The sequence below is a fragment of the Brachypodium distachyon genome, chromosome 4, assembly GCF_000005505.3.
Source record: "Brachypodium distachyon strain Bd21 chromosome 4, Brachypodium_distachyon_v3.0, whole genome shotgun sequence".
NCBI classification, from domain to species: domain Eukaryota; kingdom Viridiplantae; phylum Streptophyta; class Magnoliopsida; order Poales; family Poaceae; genus Brachypodium; species Brachypodium distachyon.
This window is the reverse complement of record NC_016134.3, coordinates 6,238,347-6,259,645: the sequence shown is the minus strand read 5'-3', so window position 1 is coordinate 6,259,645 and position 21,299 is coordinate 6,238,347. Positions and strand designations below refer to the sequence as shown.

The 21,299-nt window shown below is 45.8% G+C and overlaps 4 protein-coding genes across 4 annotated transcripts; 2 read left to right on the top strand and 2 right to left on the bottom strand.

Moving 5' to 3' along the window:
• Nucleotides 1–2,665, bottom strand: LOC112268622. The gene is made up of 3 exons (XM_024454503.1): nt 2,589–2,665; nt 1,604–1,692; nt 1–956 (listed from the first exon to the last, which is right to left on the bottom strand). Exons 1-3 carry the CDS (start codon nt 2,663–2,665, stop codon nt 1–3), a joined length of 1,122 nt encoding a protein of 373 aa, XP_024310271.1.
• Nucleotides 2,666–3,637: 972 nt separating this feature from the next.
• On the top strand, nt 3,638–5,619 carry LOC100833104 (protein LIKE COV 1). Its single transcript, XM_003575467.4, has 6 exons — nt 3,638–3,974; nt 4,263–4,315; nt 4,428–4,537; nt 4,636–4,803; nt 4,949–5,173; nt 5,276–5,619. Exons 1-6 carry the CDS (start codon nt 3,696–3,698, stop codon nt 5,374–5,376), a joined length of 936 nt encoding a protein of 311 aa, XP_003575515.2. The 5' UTR covers nt 3,638–3,695; the 3' UTR covers nt 5,377–5,619.
• A 61-nt stretch (nt 5,620–5,680) lies between these two features.
• Nucleotides 5,681–10,131, bottom strand: LOC100840848 (L-galactose dehydrogenase). Its single transcript, XM_003576196.4, has 5 exons — nt 9,907–10,131; nt 9,567–9,795; nt 9,173–9,472; nt 6,958–7,086; nt 5,681–6,095 (listed from the first exon to the last, which is right to left on the bottom strand). Exons 1-5 carry the CDS (start codon nt 10,065–10,067, stop codon nt 5,964–5,966), a joined length of 951 nt encoding a protein of 316 aa, XP_003576244.1. The 5' UTR covers nt 10,068–10,131; the 3' UTR covers nt 5,681–5,963.
• A 4,077-nt stretch (nt 10,132–14,208) lies between these two features.
• LOC100832793 (late embryogenesis abundant protein 31) lies at nt 14,209–15,694 on the top strand. The gene is made up of 2 exons (XM_003575466.4): nt 14,209–15,109; nt 15,202–15,694. The coding sequence occupies exons 1-2, from the start codon at nt 14,444–14,446 to the stop codon at nt 15,370–15,372; spliced, it is 837 nt and encodes a 278-aa protein (XP_003575514.1). The 5' UTR covers nt 14,209–14,443; the 3' UTR covers nt 15,373–15,694.
• Nucleotides 15,695–21,299: the final 5,605 nt, after the last annotated feature.

The window sequence follows — 21,299 nt, the reverse complement described above, 5'->3', positions numbered from 1 at the left end:
TCACTGAGCATCGCCCAGCTCAAACGCTCCATAGTTACCTACTAAAACAGGAGGCCATGCCATGATGTAGGGGTAAACACCACCGTGAAACGCCACCTGACATAGCTTATCCAGCTCCATTGTTTCTAAGCAAAGGGAGAGGATCAAACGAGAATTCGGAGTTCCATTACCCATATCTACGGCCAAGTAAGCAAAGCCATCCATGACCGCCGCAACATCCACCTCGATTAGTGGGTTATCACCAAGGAGCTTTGTAAGATGTGTGTACATATTAGATACCTTTTGCAGATACCAACTCTGAGCACAACCACCTTCTGTTGCGCGCAGCAAGACACCAATATTCAAGTCATCACTGGCATAAACAATACAAGGCGAGGTATCCTTCATTTCACCTATATGAAAGCTGCAATGCTCATCGTCGAGACACAGAGGGACCTCGGCAAAAGAGATCTCCATTGTTGTCTTGTCTACAGCAATCATAAACGGTGGGTCTTGGACGGGAATTCCATTATTTGTGCAAACCCAATACATGAATCTATTCGCTTGCATGCTTCCAGAAATTAAAACCAACCACTTAGGTCCATTGGCACGCCTCTCCGGGACCTCCATCCATGGAAGAATGGACCACTCCATGGTCTTGGAGGAGAACACTGTAGCTCGCACCCTTGTGCTGTCATGACAAAGAAGAACCACACGGAACGACATGGGTTCCTCATCGGAGTAGATACATTGAGCGCGGGTATGCTTGACATGGTGGATGTTTTCCTCCTTACATAGACCAAAAGTTTTGCTCCACCACAGCAGGGGGTTGAACACGGTGAGTGAGCCACCATCATGATTCATGAGGAGAACGTAGCCATGGCGGGAATCGATGATGGTCCAGGAAGGGGATACGTCGGGGCTCTCTTGAATGGAAGTGAGGACGAAGTCGCCACAGCGGACGGGGGCAACCAGCTCTTGAATGGAAATGAAGCGAATCAACAATCGCAAGCTCTCGTTCAGAACGGAGGGAGTATGTCATAGAACTCTTGTGTTTAGGAAATACATATATGTGTGTGTGCGCGCGCGGGGTGTGTGTGTATGTGTGTGTGGGTGTGTGGGTGAGAGAGAGAGAGGGAGATCTAGAGAGAGAGGGGGAGGATGGTTGTATTGAATCGTGTTGGGAATATGTACAATAGCATTGCAGATACAGATAGACACACTGTAACAGCCACAATATATAGGCACACTATCGCAGCATATTTTATAGCAGACACAGTAGCATATCGCCTCCCACAAAATCAACGTAGCACTAGAAGAAGACCAAGTGGGGAGGTTTGTGAATATGCAACTAAGAATTTGTATGCCTTTTTCAATTTACGAGATACAATCAAAGTAGGTTCGGTAGATATGCAGCTAGGTGAACAATCATACCATGATACAATGTCAGAAGCACACACGAGCATACAAGATGTAGCAATTTGGAACAAGTAAATATAGGGGTTAAACATATCACACGGTGGAGACGAAGATTTATCTTGGAGTTCCTCCCTTTGGGAGAATTGTACATCTCTGTTTGGAGAGCTGCAGCAACACATAGTCCACCGACGCCACAAAGGCTCACCCTTTATCTCCTCAAGTCCCTTTGAAGGCGGCAACCGTGCCTTTACAAACTTGGTAGGGGCACTACCCCACAACTTAATTGGAGGCTTCCTACTCAATCGCGAAGCTCAACACCACAAAGAATAAGCTCCAAGATGACCTCTTCCGTCTAGGGTGCCCAATCACGCAAGAATAACAAAATCCACAAAGGAAAACGAGGAGAATCAACTTTTGCTTAGGTGAAACCATATGATTAGCTTTTCTCCTCCAATCCTCAAAGAATAAACAAGAGGAAAACTCTATGGAGGGAGATCTAGGAATTTGAAGCTTTTGGATCTTGATGAGAGAGAGTGGCTCATGTACTTGCATGACCTGCGTAATAAGGAGTGGAATGGGGCTGTGGATAGCTCTGAGGAAAAAATACTAAAGTGTTGGAAGGGTAATCATTTATTCTGTGATGATTGTACGTCTTGTTATGGTAAATGTGATTCTTGCCGGTCCTACAATGTTCATGTGTTTCTTTATCTGAGGTGATCAAACGAGTATGCAATTGGGTTTTTGGATCTTGTTTGTTTTGATAGAGCAATGATTATAAATAGAACATGTTTACTAAGTGCGCAATCTTCTGCCGTCCTTGGAAAGGGGTCTTGGGACAGCGGATCTTGGCATGAATTTCTGTGAAACAAATATCTCAACTCTAAAACTCTCCTTCAAGTCAAATGTCATGACTCGTCTTTCGGGAAGGGGTTAATGAAAGTCAAGAGAACCATCCAGCTATATAGGGCTCTTACCCCAAACAATGATGTATGGATTAGATTTTGACAGGATACATGGTTAGATAATTTCTCTTTATATGATAAAAACCGAACCGATACAACGTTACCCAAAAATGGCATGCCGCCATGGTCACAATCACCGCACCCGCTCGCGGAGTATAGCTCTTCATAGGGCTCCAACCGGTGCAAAATTGGTAGTTTGGAATGATCAGACGACCAACTTTTGGTTACTCTGAACCACTAACAAAAATGTTTGCTTCTACCATGAGTATGTAGCAATTCAACATTTGTTTCTTCTCTTGCCCCATGGCTCGCTTGGTAAGGTGGATCAACATGTGGGTTTCAACTTTTCCCCTCCCCATAGTATTTCTGGCGTGTTGGGATGGGCTTACAGGATTAAGTACACCAATCAAATCGTTTATTTGGGATTTCTGAAATGATCTTGCTTTTTAAAGAAAGTTTCACATTTTTTGCAGGTTATCCATCTAGCAACTCACCGGATCTGTATACAAAGTGTGGAGCTGCGCTATGGGTGAACCGTTTCGAGATGATCGTGTGGACTTGTTCAACCAGTTTAGGTGGTGTACTAGTAATAGGCTTTGTGGTGCATGATATCATTGATATGTTGGCCACTAATGGCTTGTAATCCTAAATGGATGAACACTCTTGGACAATTTTAATAATATTATGGTTGCGGGCATCTTGATGCAGAGCCCGGGGTGTCCTCCTTTTCGAAAAAGGTATCTACTCCCTCTTTCTTTTTTGTAAGATGTAACTTACTCTAGAAAATATACTTTATGAGACCCATAATCATAATCATTAGTAAGTGTTTCTCGAATACGAATGTGACGACATCAAATTTATGTCACACAAAATGAGTCCTCAATCTGGATTAGTTCGGTGCCTAGTCCAGATTTTTAGAATCCAGTTACATATAAACTCATTTTTCATATCTTAGCACAAAACATAATTCAACTTCTACAAAACCCCGAAAAAAACATGTCATCGTATTTTTGTTAAAAAGAAAATTGATCATTTGTGTTCTGTGTAAAGATTCATAGTAAAAATGAATTTCTGCACAACAAGAAGTAACATGTGTGTGATGGCAATTTGTCCTGTCCCTCAACGGTTGCCCGAATAAAAAGAAAAGTTCTGTGAAGATAGATATTGTGCATAAGTGGGCCCATGTAGTCAGCCAGAGGCGGCCTCATTAGGCCAACATCCACTGCCATGGCTTGTCTTGAACTCTTGATGCAGCCTCGCCAGCAGCAGCTAGCACCACAGACAGCAAAAGGCTGATCCGGCGTTTCCGCTCCGTTTGGGCGCTACGCGCACTGCATGCCCGCCCAGGTATTGCAGTTCCTGAGGCCACGGGCGGTCGCACACGGGCAGGGGCAGGCGACAAGGCGCATGAGATCAGCAGAGATCGCCGCCATGGCCGCGCGCGAGAGGGACAGCAGGGACCGGGAGCTGCTCATCCTCCCGGTCTCCAGCGAGCCCGCCGTCGGTGGCATGATGTCCGCCGGCGCCGGCGACGACTCCGAGCCCACCACGCCGGTCATGATCGCCCCTCCGCCGGCTCGCTCCCACCACCTCCACCACCCCACCGGCATCGAGGTGAGCACTCATTCAATGAACGAACTCTAATTAATAATACTCTCTCCGTGCATAATAAGTGTTTCAGATTTTGTACGAAGTTATCGCAAAGTGATCGTACCCGTAACAGAATGGACCGGAGGGAGTACCCTTTATAAGATCGTGCATTTGTACCCGTAACAGAATGCAGATTAGGCTTGAGATGTGATTGCAACATGCATGCAATTCTGAATCTAGGATTTTATTTTTGCTCATTTCGGATAAGTTGTTTTATCAATAGATGATTTTATTTTCAGTCTTGATACGCAGGCCTTCTCGAGATTGATACGCAGCTGGACGTGGAAGAAGTTTATGAGCGGATGGTATTGGCCTCAGCCACAGGCACAGCTATTATATATGCAGCACATGCATGCAGAGACTGCTTGCGATGCAAACTGAACTTAATTTCTCCATGTTGTGAAATTATATCTGCAGTGTCATCCTGCTCCCGATAGCTATCACATTCTACACGACCTGGTGGTTCATCCGCTTCGTCGACGGATTCTTCTCGCCGATCTACATCCATCTCGGCATAAATGTCTTCGGTAAGTTAATTTGTCGACACCCGTAATTTACCAACTCTTTCGGTGAAATTTTCAGGTCCTTCTTTTGCAGTACATTGATCATTTGTCATCTCAAGCAGGTCTGGGTTTTGCCACTTCTATCACTTTCATCTTCCTCGTCGGCGTGTTCATGTCGTCGTGGCTGGGCGCCTCACTCCTTGGCCTCGGCGAATTCTTCATCAAGAAGATGCCGCTGGTCCGCCATATTTACTCTGCTTCCAAGCAGATAAGCGCCGCCATATCGCCAGGTTATGAAGAAATGTGTTCTCCGATCTTTACAAATTGACACTGCTGGCAGATGTAACTGACTGGAAGTATAGTTGTCATAAATTAATTTCTAGTGAGCATGGCATGGCTATGCACAGAAACTTACGAAAATGGTTTATCTTTCAGACCAGAGCTCCCGAGCCTTCAAGGAGGTGGTGATCATACGACACCCAAGGATAGGCGAGTATGCGCTGGGGTTCATCACGTCGACGGTGACCCTGCGTGGCGGGAGCGGCGACCAGGAGCTCGCCTGCGTCTATGTGCCGACGAACCACCTCTACCTCGGCGACATCTTCCTCATGAGCCGCGCCGACGTGATCATACCGGACCTGTCCGTCCGGGAGGCCATTGGTGCACGAACTGACCTCTTAACTAGCCTTGTCATTTTAGCAAATAGAATATGATGTTAATCACCATAGGAATGTCTGATTTGATTGGGGAAATTACCTGCAGAGATTGTTCTCTCCGGAGGCATGTCAGTGCCGCAGATTATATCAGGTGTGGAAGGGACTGCCGTTGGTGGAGACCATGTTCGAGCAGTGAAGGCTCCTTAGGAAACCTTTGACAGTAGAGCTGAAAAGCAGCTCTGAGTTGGACCTGTCGGTTGTTCTTGCATTCAGTGCTTAGCTATTCTCTTTTCAGATTGATATGTTTAGGTCATAGGAATAGACAGGAAAGGATTTCCAGTTTGATAAGATGCACCGAGTATTCAAGTTGGCAAGCCTTTGCTGTGTAAAAATCTTTCAGTACGAGCTTCTATATCAACAGTCGAACAGCATAAATCTTGCAGAGGGAAACCGAATGAAATGAGGATCATCCATGATACAGAATTTGGAAATGTTTAAGATCCACAGATGGTTGCTGTGCCTTTTGCTTTACTTTAGCTGGCAATTGTTCAAAAACAATTTCATCAGCATACCAAGGCATGTTTGGGCAATTTACTCAATGATCCAAATTGGCCTTTTATTGTTAATGTTTGGCTCTGAGGAATAAACTCAAAGCACTGGCCTTCTGTTGGTTGCATTGGATACCAACAAAGGCTGCAGATGAATAGAGTCGACTGCTCGAGTAAATCAACTAATAGCAAATACATTAGTCTCGATGCATTTCGTCTGGCCAAGCTAATGTGTGACTCTGGACACTAGGCTTGCTGAATACCGCTGGGCCAGGTCAAGTTCTTTACAGGCTTTAAAATTGCTTCAACTTCATGCAAAAGTTCCTCATCTATGCCTGAAGTTGACAACTCTGTTGCAGCAGCTACATTCTCCTCCACCTGGAATCAGGGAAGCATAAGACACTATGTGAACAATCACTTCAAAGTCTATACCTTTAACCTAACATGTTTCTAATGATTCCCCGCAAAAAAAAAAAAAAACTGTTTCTAATGATGAATCTACCAAAGGTACAGATGCTGATTTTTTTCAACTTACACATTAGGTTTGTATTCTTATCCTGTAGTGATGGTCACACTAGATTTGTATTATTTTTCGGAACTACACACATCATTTTAGTATTTTTTTTTCTCGTAATAAAATAAGCACACAGTTTTATTCAATTTAGTACTTCTCTGATAGGCTTGGCATTTCAGAATACAGCAAATTCATTACTCGTTAATAAAACAGTAAGTAAATCAAAAAAGTAGGCATCGATTACTGGCAAAATACTGGCTCTGGTGTGTATTCAAACTTTTAAAGTTCTAAATAACATAGGAAAACAGACTGACCCTCCAAATAGAATCCAGCTACTCAGAACAACTAATCTGTCATGTTCCACATATATATTACTGCTGTGATTATCATATGAGAACAATTATCATTTTCTCCGATAAAGTTAAAAATAGCATTAGGTTTCTTTCCTTGTGCATCCAATTCCACTTGTGATTAGATCTAGCTAAATATGCTTTCCACAGGGACTCAACAGGTTGTTCATCAGGTTTAGGCAAGTGCAGACATGGAAATAGGATAATCAACATATGCATACTTAGATACGCATGAATTGCTCATTTCTGACAAACGATAGTGATAACTGATAAGAACAGGTGGTTCAGAGGCTTGATGAAAATCAATGCATGTGATTGCTTAAATAATATGCTACATACAAGCCAAAGATACAATAAAGAATGGGAAAATGTATACCTGTTCTGGAGAGATCATCCCAACAAGAACTGTGGAAATCTCATTATTCATCAAACTGTATTTCAAAGCTAGCTTTGTAATACTTTTTCCATTCTTTCTACAGTGATCTGCTGCTACCCTGCATGCCAACTGGTAACAGGCTGTGTCAATTGGTGGATTGATTTGAGACATTTCACATATAAGTGATACTTCTACAAGCTAATATGATATGTTTACCAAACAGATTTCTCAATTTGCAATAGCAGTTTATCCATGAGAGTGCAATAGGAGTAATACATATCTACAAAAGCTTTGAATTGAAAAATGTGTTGTGAATTGTTTAGTTCTTGTTTGTTGCCCCCTGGGCAGGCGATGGCACGCCACACAGCATCCAGAGTTCCTGTGGTCTGGGCTTTGTTTCGGTGGGGGAGAACGCTTTCTCTGACTTTGGTCAGGACAGACTGGAGGCATTTTCGTGGAGCTACAGAGCCCCCCCCCCCCCCCCCCATCCCAGCATGAGGCTTTGGGGCTCTCTGATTGAAAACCCAAGCTCCATTGGAACAGATGACTGGGGCAGCTACACCACGACCTACTTGGAGGGGCTGCCTTTGAGAACCATTCCTTTGTCAGCTCATGGGGGGCTTGTGACTGTTGTGTGAGATTTCCTTGTCAGCGGGGCAACGGAAGCCAGGGCAGTGGCTCTGGATGGTAAATGTTCGCCAGGGCAGTGGCCAAGGAAAGCGATGCAACAACAGCTCCAGGGGAATGGGTCATAGCTCGGCATGGCAGGGGTGGCGAGGTTGGTCAGTCTGGCTGATGTGATTCAGTGGGTTCGGTTTGGCTGGTATGCAGGGGCAGTGGCCCCGGATTTTGGAGTGGCGGCCATAGACTGTGAGCAGTCATCCTGTGCGGCTAGGGCTGGGAGGTGTCCGGGTCATGTGGCGCCGTGGTTTGCGAGTGGTTGTTGTCGGGGCGGTGACCCCAGCCCTGGGTGTGTTTGTAGTGCGTTGTGGGTCTAGTGTCGTGTGGGGGACTGGGCTCTCACGGGCGTTCTATGGTTTTTGGCCAGGTTTTGCTTATAAATGGGGCCATTCTATTCTTGTTTCTGAAATGCAGGAACGGCCTATCCTTTCAAGGTTCTCGAAAAAATTAGTATGAACATAAAATAAGTGATTAAAGGTACGATAGTTTGGTCTAGGAAGTTTAAGTGAATAATAAACTATACCAACATACTCAGCTTTGAATCAGTGGAAGATACCTGCTAGTCTGCTACTGTGCTACATTACAGTTGCACTCTTGACATAATTTCCACTACAAACATAAAACCTTTTGAAAAGAGATGATTAATGTCTCCACCATTCCTCTCATTGCCTCAACTCGGGTGAACCAGGACCATTAAACGACATTGGTGATAGATTAAGGAGTGAGTGACCTTTGGAGAAAAGCAGTGATTACATATGCGAGTCTCATGAACTCGTCTTCAGGCATGTCAGACATATGAGTCCATTCTTGAAGCACACGGAATCAATTTATTTTTATCAGTCGCAGCAGGAATCAAGTCAACCAACTTATCAGTTCACCTATGCGACCTGTGTGCTTTACTCCATGGACATCACCTCAGGATCAGCTATTTGGCTTAGAAAAGTAGAAGGGGGAAAACATAAAGGGAGCTGACTGCTGAGGCCATACTGAAAAATAATAAATTTGTTTGCTAGTTGCTATTTAACTAGCATTAAGATTTGCGCAAATCAAATAAAAATTATTTGTTTGTTTAAGGATTTAAGGTGGTATTCAGTATTCACATACCATCACCAGATACCGGATTTTAAACTTCCTACTTTCTGATTCTCATTCCACTGCTCATGGAAAACTGTCGAAAAACAAACTATTAGAATTGATAACTTGCAACTGACCGACAGAAATCAGCTACCAAATTCTGATAACTGAGAGTGGAGTCCAGGATGTTTTAGCCCTATTTCATACTAAATGTACTATTCTTAACTATCCCTCATTTTCCTTCTTAGCAGTAGCTAGCCACTGGCATCACCTACTCTGTGTAGAACTGCTTATGTGGCAACACGTGCTTCTCTTTGCAACCTTTTAGGAGATAAAATAAAATATTTTTTACCAGTATCTTATATCTGGTTATTCCTCCAACAATACTTAATCTGTCCTAAAAGAAACTGCTTGTCCTAGGATAGTCAGATGAAAAACTACAAATCGTATTACAGCATACCTTGAGTTCTTCTGGTGCAGGGTGCCACTCGGGCGGCCCATTGTCCGTGAGAAGCCCCATTGCAAGGGGTGAAGCACTGATGACCCCAACACCTTTGCTCTTTAAGTACGGGAGCAAATCCACCAAGGCAGTATCATTCATCCCGTAATGGCAGTAGGACAGAATCAGATCTACAGAGCCAGGCGGTACACGGTCGAGCACGTAAGTGAAGATGCTCAACGGCAACCCAGTGATTCCAATGAACCGCGCCTTCCCACTCTCCTTGATCTTCTGGAGCGCCGGAATCGTCTCGTTCACAATCTACACGCAGTCAAACAATGCAGAATTACGGAATATTGGGTTAAAGGTTACAAAGGGGACATTGGTCGAACAGGTGGTGAGCGGCGAGACCGACCTGATCTAGGTTGGTGAACTCGATGTCGTGGCAGTGGAGGATGTCGACGTGATCGAGGCCGAGGCGCGCGAGGCTCTCGTCGATGCTGCGCGTGACGCGGGCGGCGCTGAAGTCGAAGCCCTCCTTGTAGCGGCCGCACTTGGTGGCGACCACGAAGCTGTCCCGCGGGGCGCCCGAGAAGCGGAGGCAATCCCCGAGCACAGACTCCGACACCGTGCCGCCGTAGTACCTACGAGAGGACCAATAGCAGCGGCGAGCGAGCGCGCGCGCCGGCTTCTCAGGCCTCGTCTCTCCAGGGAAGGTGAGGGGCAAAGAAAGAGAGAGAGATGTGGAGTTTTACGGGGATGTGTCGAAGAAGTTGATGCCGAGGTCGAGGGCGCGGCGGACGGTGGCGCGGGCGACGTCGCGGGGAACGTCGCCGAAGACGTTGCCGAGCGGGGAGGCGCCGAAGCCGACGGGGCTGACGCGCAGACCCGTGCTGCCGAGCTCGCGGAGCTCCATTGCTTCGCTTGCTGCTGCTACGAGTGGACGAGGGGAGTGGTTGGTGCCAACAAATCTGAAGCAACTACCACTGCCGCGCACCGTGTATTGAACAGATCTCGAAATACAACTTGCTACAGTATTTTACTGTTGAGTACGGATTTTGTACTTGTTTTTTTCGTTTTGGCTATCACACCGTCCACTCGAGATTCAAGATTCATGAGCATCTTTTTTTCCTGGGCCGTTTTTTTTTAGGGATCATCGGGGCCATGCTGTGAAACAGCAAAGTGGCAAGTCGAAGGGGCAATCCCACCCCCAACAGTCCAAAACAACTCCATCCAAATTCCAGGCCTCCAGCTGCAGTAACTCAGATGTTCCTCATTTTTCTCCCCGTCGAGTCCACCTGCCACGTACTCAGGGGTGGACTATCGAGCAGCTCGGCTCGTCAAGGCTCGACTCGCTAAGACTCGTCGACTCGCTGAGACTCGTGATCGTTAAGTCTCGACTCGTTAAACTCGCTATGCTTAACGAGTTTAAAATCAAGTTCGACTCGGTTCGTTAAAAGTTCGCGAGCGCTCGTTAAACCTCGTTAGATGACAACATGTTAGCAGTAATGAATCACATTTTCATAATTTATACAAGTATGCAGCAGCAAAGCATAATAGGATAGTATCAGATCAGCCTTTAGCAGAATTGCACAAATGCATAAACACAACACTGTTTAGCAAAATAGCAAGCCAGCTAGGCACACACTGACGCACAAACAGTCTGGCACTTAATTAAGACAACTTGAGTACTTAATAAACAATATAAAACATCATCATTAAAAGTACAGGAGCAGCCAAACTATATTGAATTAGGAAATTAACAATATATTTGGAATAGGAGAGGACGAAGGGAGGAATTGAGGAGGTTGCCCGTTTCTGCCCAAGAGATTAGATGGGCTGGACTTGGACGTTGGACGGCCTACTCTGTTATCGAGCTTATCGAGTAGCTCGTGAAACTCGGTACTCGGTTCGTTAGGCTCGTTAGTGCTATCGAGTTGAAGACAAAACTCAGCTCGGTTCGTTTGCAAACGAGCACGAGCTTAAATGAGCCGAGCTAACGAGTGTTCGTTAGGCTTGTCGAGTTTCGAACTTTATGTCCAGCCCTACACGTACTACTCCGTTCCGGTTTGAAAGGACTACGCGCATCTTTCCAGCTAAAAGGCGAACGCGCATCTATAAGGCGACGATTGAACTAATGTAAATGAGTTTTGTCTTAAAAAAATTTATAGTATTAGAAACTTCAAATGTTCAATTTTTAATGATGTACTCCGTTAAAAAAAATTGTGAAATAAAGCCCATGTTACATTACTTGAATCGTCGATGTAGGCATGTGCGTGGGTTCTTTTAACTGTAACGGAGGGAGTAGGAGAAAGGAATCGGAGAACGATGTAGGCATGTGCGTGGGTTCTTTTAACCGTAACGGAGGGAGTAGGAGAAAGGAATCGGAGAACGATGTAGGCATGTGCGTGGGTTCTTTTAACCGTAACGGAGGGAGTAGGAGAAAGGAATCGGAGAAGGAGAGGAAAGGAGACCACACTCCCTTCTCGCTGCAAGAGTTGCCGGAGCAGTGCCGATCTCTTGAATCACCTGGCGCGCTCCGTGAGCCGCCACGTCTGGCCAGGGCGTGGGTCTCGATGAACCACCTGGCGAGCATAGAGTAATACTCCCTCCGTTTCATAATTCTTGTCGAAATATTACATGTATATAGACGCTTTTTATAAATATATACATCCATTTTTGGACAAATTTGAGACAAAAATATGGAACGGAGGGAGTAGAAACTAGCGGGGTGGCTTGAACAGATTGTGAGGTAATAGATTTGTATAATAAAATGATTTTTTTTATGTATTTACATTTATATTTTTGTTTTTTCTATTAAATTCATTTTGCGTGCAGTTTACATGTGTCCTATTTGTACACAATTTAGAGTTGTTGAATGTTTTTTTAATTATTTCATTTGTTATATCCTTTTCGCTTGCTAAAATATATTGTTTTTACTTGTTTATAGTAATATAAATATTCAAAATGTTCGAAATGATTAGATTGGTTTAAATCATAACAAATTATGTTGTAGAGCGTATAAAATTTTCTTCGTTTTTGCAAAATGCAAGGCGCACCAATTCTTCAACAACCCAAGCAAATCAGCAACCAAGCCGTTGCAGGGTGGAGAAAAAACAAGACAGTTTCCTTTTGCATGTATGCATATGCATGCACGCACGGAGCCGCAGTTGCTATCCTTTTCTTTTTCTTTTTCTTTTTCTTTTTTGACACGAAGGAAGAGCGTTGCTCACTAGTGGATAATATCCAGTCGATGTCTAACTAATCGTTAGCTGCATTAATTTTCGCTTTATATTAAAAAAGACGGACTACATGTTTTACTAAGAGAGTTATATTTTATTAACATAAGCTCCAATACAAAAGTGTTGAGCTTACGTAACATATGTGTTTTCCATTGCATGAGTCATTTTACCGTCGATCTATATGACATGCAGAGTCTATACTGACACTGCTATATATTGTTCATGTTCTAAGGCCCTCTTTTACTCTTATCTTCTTTTCTAATTTCCATATCTGTTCCTTTCCTTATAAAGAAGTGTTCTAATTATCTCAAGAAAAAGATGTGTCCTAGTTTGTAGGAAAATTGCAAGGAATTGTAGGATTTCCAAATTTCCACGGAGGCAGAAAGCACGGTACGGAAAGCAGAAAGGACGTGCGGCATATACCGATCGACCTCCGGTGCGGATGCGAACGACCACACCGACGATAGAGTTGATCATGGCAAGGGCCGACGGGACCTGATCTCAGGATTTTCGAGCTGCTCACTACCTGCCAACTGTTGGTATTTTGTACCGGGAATATTTCGTTCGGGGTAGCACATACCCAAATATCACCGATAGTAACACCTGATATACACATGCTTGAGTCCTTAGATCGAGGTAACACCATGCTCCTGTTTTTGGCTTTTTGTTTGATCGTGCCTTGAGGTGTTCAAGCAACTCGAGAAAACGATCCCCAAGGTTTTGAGATCTGTGAGAACAGAGGTGGATTTTTGAGACGTGTTTCTTCTCTATAGTTATTCTAACCTAAAAGGATGATACGAGGATGACCTAAAACGAACCTCTTTGTCTCAAGTTATTCCCTCAGCCGGCTTACATATTCCGGTTTGGGTGAAGATTACGGATGTTCAGGCGATTACAAGCGAAAATTCCCTGAGTCACTATCCTGTCCCTATGATATCTTGCGGGTTGTTTTTTTTTATTTTACATGACTTGCGTTCAGGGGCGGAGGCAGGGACCAGGCCGCCCTGGCCCTGGCCCCCCACTCCCTGATTTCGAATTTCTACTTAAGTTCTTGTATAAATTTTGCAATTTCATCGTATCAGTTTCATATTCTTATGTTTTGCCACTTCCTAATAAATCATCCTTCTATTTTTGCCCTCTTTATATTATTTTCCTGCCTCCGCCCCCTGCTTGCGTTGCTTTGGTTTCTACTCCATCTTGATACGGCCCCCCTTGTCGATATCATGAACCATCTCGTGTTTGTTGTGCCGAGTTAGGTCGGTGTGGACCTACCCGAGTCCCATGACATCGCCAAGGAGTAGGGCACCGCTTGGTAGGTACTCGTCAAATTACATACCGCGGTAAGCCGTCATGAGCCGTGTGGTAGAGTAATGGGTCCTAAACTCTGTGCTGCAAACCTACTAGGCCCCTCAATAATAAAAAAAACTGACAATGAGTCACATGTCGGCATCCAAACCAGTTTGTGATTTTAAGCACGACAAAAATTTAGAAACGAAGAAAGGAACCTCTTAGTCACAACGCCTTCCGGGTTGCAGGACAAATGCAGGAAGCTACTTTGTGCACGACAAAAAGACAATTTGTTTTGAGATGTGCGGTCCTCGAGAAAGAAACCTTACAAAAGTTGTAATAAGGGAAATCTTCTCACGAGAATCATGTCACGTGTGGTGCATGCGGCGTAGTCATGGTCGTCGGCGACGAATAAGAAGGCACCAGCGAGCGTAACCCAGCCAGCGGCAGTACACACCTCATCCTGATCCTGCCTAGGGATGAAGCTTTGGGTACAGGCCATATCCATATACTAGTACCCGATCTCGATGACGGTGCACCGGCACGAAGACACCTACTCGAAAGATCCACAGCCGGAACGCATCCCCTCCACGTTTGCACCCACTGAGGACCACACGTGTCCACTGGCCCATACACCCGGGCCACCCTGCCGGCCACCGCATCACCTCGTTGAACGTACTTATACATCGGTTATGCCTTGTACTAAGCCCAGAACACAGCCGATTCATCATAGATATCGAGCGAAGAGACTCGTCAATCTAGCATGGCTCAAGCACAGCCGACGAGAGGCGACCACGAGCACGAGATGAACAAGGGCGCCGCCCAGGAGGAGCAGCAGCCGGGGCCGGAGCCCATCCAGTACGGGCATGTCTTCGCCGTGACGGGCGACCTGGCCGTGCAGCCCATCGCGCCACGCGACGCCGCGGCGATGCGGTCCGCGGAGGAGAGCGTGCAGGGAGGCGCGCATGCCGGCGGCGGCGGGTTCCGCGCGGCGACGGCCATGGAGACGGCGGCGGCGTACAACCAGGCCGTGGGCGCCGTCCGGCCCGGCCAGGCCAGCCACGCCGCGTACGGCCAGGGCATCGCCGTCACCCAGACCCCCGTCCCCGGCGGCTGCGTCGTCACCGAGTTCGTCGCCGGCCAGGTCGTCGGCCAGTACTCCGTGGCGGACCAGCCCATGGTCATGGAAGAGGAGGACGCCAGCAGCAAGGTGACCATCGGCGAGGCGATGGAGGCGGCGGCGCTGTCCGCGGGCGACCGGCCCGTCGACGAGGCCGACGCGCAGGCCATCCGGGCCGCGGAGGCCCAGGCCCAGGGAGCGGGCAAGACCATGCCCGGCGGCCTCGCGGACCAGGCCCAGGCCGCTGCGCGCGCCAACCTGCGGGCCCAGAGCGACCGAGACAAGATCATGGTCGGCGACGTGCTCTCGGTAATAAACACCCCCGCGCGTGCCCTGTTTAATTTATTAGCTACGGAGATTAATTGAACCACCGGCTAATCCCCGTGTGTGTGTTTGTGCAGGACGCGACGACGAAGCTGGCGGGCGACAGGGCGGCGGGGAGGGAGGACGCGGCGAGGGTGGTGGAGGCGGAGACGTTCGCCGATGCCGGAGCGCGAACGAAAGCCAGCGGGGTGGGCGCCGCGGTCGCCACGGCGGCGAGGCTGAACCAAGAGGACGATCACGCCGCTTGAGTTGTTCGCATCACACCTCAGTCGTCAGTAAAATCCCAGCGGGCATGGATGAACCAACGAGGGCGAAATGTTGTGCAGACTTTGTTCCTGTAGTCTCGTAGGAGCATCGTGGCAGGCGAGACAAAAAGCCTGTGCAACTTTAGCCGTGTGTATCAAAGTTTATGCAACTTTAATGGGCTCTGTGTAAGATAAGCAAATAAAGGGTGTGCATTCCTGCTGGTTCTGTTGACATGGTCGTGTGTGCACATTCTTCATGCAGAGTATGCTACCGTGCACTTAATCTAGTTTGGTTGTGCTTCTTTTTAAGTAAGAAAACACGCTTGAGGACTTAATTATTTTTTTAAAAGGTGCCAATTCCTAAACTTTGAAAATGTACATTTTCGGACTTAATACTTTTCGAAGGTTGTAAGTGTGAATTAATTCTTTTCAAATTGTTCACCACATGTACACTTAGACATGTTCACCGCATGTCTAAGTGTGTCGGTAAATACTGTGAAAATTAGACCGTATCTTTAGACTTTATTGGCCATACAGTGAGCCAGCAATTTATTGGCCCAGCAAATAGAATTAGTATCTATATCTAGATGTTATTTAGAGATAGACGTTATTTAGGAATAAATATTTGAGACAATTTTAAGACAAAAGTTAAGCATTATGTAGTATTTTTTTATACTCCCGTGCTGCTTGTACCAAAGTGACTGGAACTTGTGCTAGCCCATCGAGGAAGGAAGCGGACTTGGGCCAAATGGTTGTCAGGCCCAGTCGCGGATACGGGAAAGAACGGATCGGTATACTAAGGGCAAACGACGAAAATACCGGCAGATACGGGAAAGAAGGGATCTTAGTATACCGGCAGATACGGGAAAGAAGGGATCAGTATACTAAGAGCAGACCGACGATGACTATAGGATGGAGAATTTAATGGTCCAGATTCAGAAATTCCTGGACCCCGGATCTAAAAGAAATTTTCGCCATCGCCATCCCTAATCTACTGTCCAGTGCCTTTGTCTGTGCTGGGTTTTTTTGAGCCAAATTTTGTCTGTGCTGGTGATCGAGGAAGACCACTAGACTCGCATGGGCTTGCCGTCCATACGGCTATTGGGCTTGGTATACGTAAGCTGGGCTCGGCTGAAGATAAGGAGAAAGAGAGAAACGATAGGGGGCTGTCGGATTGGGCCAGAGGGAGTAAGCAAGTTTTCAGAAATTTCAGCCTAAACAATACGGAGTACACGATTCCAAATAGAACTCAGCAAAAAAAAAGGACGAGACTAGTCGGCGGCCGTTGGCTCGCAAACCTGATCTAGCCAACACCCAAAAAAGGAAAGCGCGTCATCGCCCGAAAAAGTAAGCGCGTGCTGTGTCCGCCTCAAGCTTGCTGGCTTTAAAACCGAGCGTCGGAATTACAATCCGTTTTCACCGTCGGTTCTATCGCGACAAGATCTTCAAAACTAGATCCCAATTTATATTTTGACCAATATTTTTTGAAAAGCAACTTTGCTGTTAAACAATGCAATTTTCTCGTACTGTTTGCAACTTTCCCGGTAGTGCTAAAATTAAACGAAAGTTGCTACAGAAAATACAATGTTGCAAACAAAAGAGTCAACATTGCTTGTAATTCACTCAAAATTTTCGAAGCAATCGAGGTTATATGTAGAGGATGCAAAGTTGTTGTGGTGGAACCAAAATCACCTCAAAGGAAGCAAAAATTACCAAAGAAGCCCGGTAGCAACTTTGTCTTATGTCCTGCCAACTTTGACTTTTATATTAGCAACTTGGCTCATGTGATGATAATTTTGGCTCATACTAACAACTTTGACTTCTACACTAGCAACTTCGGCTCACATATGACAACTTCGATCCGCTCTCATGTCATGCAATCTTTTGCTTCCCTCTAACAACTTTTACTCCATCGCAGACAACTTTAGTGTTTCGGGTGACAACTTTTGCTAATGTGTTAGAAAATTTGTATTTTGTGATAGCAAATTTGACCCCCCATTTTACTCACATAGTAGCAAATTTCACTCTATGAAAAACAACTTTAAAGTGTCCCGTGACATGCAACCTTAGCTCTCACATACCGGTGGTAATTTTTTTCTCCACTCCAGCAACTATTACTCCATGGCAGACAAATGTTGTTTCGGATGGCAACTTTGTCTTTTGAGCTGACAACTTTGGACTCTCATAGTAGCAAGTTTGTCTCACATATCGATAACTTTCGTTGTCATACTATCAACTTTTGGCTTCTATACGGAGCATTTGACTCCCATACTATCAACTTAGGCTTCTATACTGGCAACATTTAACTCACATACTAACAAATGTTGGCTCTCATACTAGCAACTTTAGACTTCTAGACTGTCAACTTTGGAGTCTCATAACAACAACTTTGGACACCCATATCGTCAGCTTTGACTCTCATAACGGTAATTTTAACTCCATATTAGCAACTTTGGCTCTTATACTAGAATATTTGACTACCATAGTAGCAACTTTGGCTACTATAGTAGCAATTACGACTCTTAGCAACTTTGACTCACATATTAGCTACTTTGGCTCTCATACTAGCAAAAGATTTTCCTTCCCTCTAGCAACTTTCACTTCATCGCGAATAACTTCAGTGTTCAGGGTGGCAATTTTCGCTAGTGTATGTCAACTTTGACTCTTCTCTACAATCAACTTTGTATCTCATACTAATAACTTTAGCTCCCATATTGGAAACCTTAGGAAAACAACTTTTGTGACAAACAATGCAAGTTTTTCATATATTCCTGTAACTTAGTTGTAGTAACGATGTTTAGTAAGGTCTAACGATGTGCAAGATGTAGCAACTTTAGATCAATAGTAAGCAATCATTTGGGTTATTTTTGACAACTATCTACAAATATAAGCAATTTTTAATTAAAAAATATTCTAACTATGATGCGGGTAAGAAGCAACTATGGATTCAAAGGTACATGTTCCCTCTTCACTTGTAGGGAACAAATTTGGATCAAAAAATTGCTTGCTAAACAACTGGCTGTTGACACCCGCCAAAACAGTTGCCCAATCGTGTACAAAAGTTGCCGACTGAAATAGAAAAGTTGCAAGACCTACAAAATTATGCAAAATTACTAAAAATCCCATTATATTCTCTGATCCAGTTGTTATCTGGGTGTTCATTTGTTGGATCTTTTGCTTCAATATACACTTACCAATTCTTCCTACCTTGTGAAAAAGTTTCAAATTGAGTAACAATAGTTGCATGCCACCATGTAAAAGTCGCAAACTCAGTTACAGTAGTTGCATGGCACAATGTAAAATCTACTCATGGCCACAACTTACAAACTGCAGATCAAGGTATCTCCAAATGACACTCAGCACACATCAACCAAGCAATCTACCACCCTCCACACCAGCAACCTTTGAATCGAAAAGAGGAGCTGGAGCCAAGCCTTCTGTTGGAAACCTGCCGCCGATGAAAACCACCACCACCGTACACCGCTCACTCAGTTCTCAAGAGCAGATGGAGGACGGGTCGTCCCGCGGTTAACTATCCCCAGCAAATCAACCCCAACAATTGTTTATGATTAACTTAACCAACTCTTGTTATTGAATGCACAAACTACCTATAGGAATTAGGAAAGTAACTAAAAAAACTTTGTGTGATGGTGAGCGACTTTTGACAAAACCTAAGCAACTTCGTAATGTGATTTAGCAACTATTCACCCCAAACGAATAGCTACATCATGGGACATGTGCAGCCACGTAGCATGAAGGTAGATGGTCGAAAATCCGCTGCTGGATGAAAAACCGAATCAACAAGGGACCAACAACCAGCCTCCTGTCCACCCCAGACCATCCATAGAGCATTCTCCAAAACAGCGCGAGGACAAACAATTGAAACCTATTCACGTAGAGAAAGGGGGATGGAGAGGGTGGCGCCGCTGAGCAGATATGGACGTGGCGCGTCGGCGGCTAGTATGGTGGGTTTGGCATTTCATCAAACACGTCGCACGCGGCAGCGACGAGGCCGTTGAGCAAGAGGCCGTTGAGCATCGTGTTGTTGGTGACGGCAGACCTGTCGGGCATGGACTCAAACAGCTGGAGGGCTCCATGGGGAAGGCGGGACGCGAGGTAGAACCGCGCAAGGCAGGCGCATACGAGGAGGTCGCTGGGGGGAAAGCGCGAGGCGAGCGCCTGGAGCGAGATCGCGAGGCAGGCGCATACAGGAAGTGACGACGGCGAGGAGGGCGACGTCGTTGGGGGCGACGCGGCGGGGAGGAGAGTGTCGCGGCCGCCAACTGCAGGTCGCCCTCCCGCGTCGGGTGCGCAATTTCGGATGTCCACGAGACGACGTCCAGCGGCGGGCGACGATGCGGCCGTGCGTGGGCGCGCTACGCAAGTGGGGTAGGAGCCGGGGGCGCTCTGCACAGGTGGGGAGGCCGAGAGAGGGAGGGAGGGGCGCCCACCTTGCAATCGGCAGCGCGCCCGTCTTCCACCATGGCGCGCCGCACCATCACAAGCAGCTCCGCGCCATCGCCATGGCGGGGGAGGCAGCGGAGGACGAGGGCCTGCGCGCCGGATCCATTCGCTGCAGCGGCTGATTTCGAGGCGGATTTGGTGAGCTCGGGATGGGGGACGATGGTGGGTGATGTGGTTATAATATAGAGTTGTCATGTTCATTCTCAGGGACCAAACTACCAGCAGAGTTTAGTTTCGAACAGGTCAGCCAAATCAAAATTTGGTTTGTGAATTCTCAATGACGTGAACAGTAACTGAAATGAAAGGAAAACTGAAATGAACAAGATTTTGACAAGGAAATCTTAAATGATTCAAACACTATGAATTAAGCAACCACACACACAGGAACACGCTAACTACTAAATTTACTCAGTTCCAACAATAATCAAGCAGGGGAAATAAGAACAAGAGCAGGACAAATATGGAAAATAAATCAAGAAATAAAAGCTGTGCTATGTTTTTGTTATTTTCGTAGGGAATTTATACACTGAAACACACACTACTGGAGCACACTGAAATTAACACAATCATATCTGATCTGAAGTGATAAGATGAAGGTGCAAAAAACAAAGTTCTGAACTTAAAAACTTCACAACCACAAGCACCAGGAAATTCTAAGATGCTACTAACAGAGGTATTCTTGATTACAGGCACAACGAGATCAGCAAAACAACTAAAGATTGGAAGTGTGTTCTGGACTTTTCACCAAGATTTCGTCGAAGAGGTGTTGCTGCAGGCGTTGCTCAATGTAGTGGAAGCAGGAGAAAGCAGAGGGAGGAGACCGGGGCAGACTAGAGCTGCAATTTCTTCGGTAGCTTGACGATGGCGATGTGTTGGAGTTCTTCTCTTCTTCCTAGTCGATCCAGATGTGCCCCCAGGAACGCCCTCGACCTTGCTTTCCCCTTTCTCTCCCCTTTTCTTGGATCCAAAGCCAAAACGAAGCATCTAATGGAGAGGTGTTGCTTTTTGTGGGACGATGGAGAGGAGTCAGTGGCCACGTGACTGTCTTTTTTACTGTTCGGTCCTTCTCTTATTCTCTCTTTTCTTCTTCTTTCTTCAATCTGAGTACTTTTGGTGCAAAGTCGATGCCAACAAGGTCCTTGCAAAGCTAATGTACTTGTTTGATTCCTCACACAAATCCCAGGAATTGAAGAATAAGTGCCTTGTCGCACTGAAATGCAAAAAGATAGCATCTGTTGTAAAGTACTTCTTTTGCCGGTTTAGTATTTTTAATCAATGCAAATGTGCACCAAATTGGATGAATTCAATATCAAACAATGCAAATGAGCATGAAAAAACACTTCAAATAAGCTGCCGATCAGTGGGCAGGAGGAGGCAGAGGGGTAATTTTTGGCTTGGTCCCACCGCTATGCCTGTTTGAACCGCATCAGCCGGGACGAGCGGTCTCGCGTGCTTGCACCAGGAAG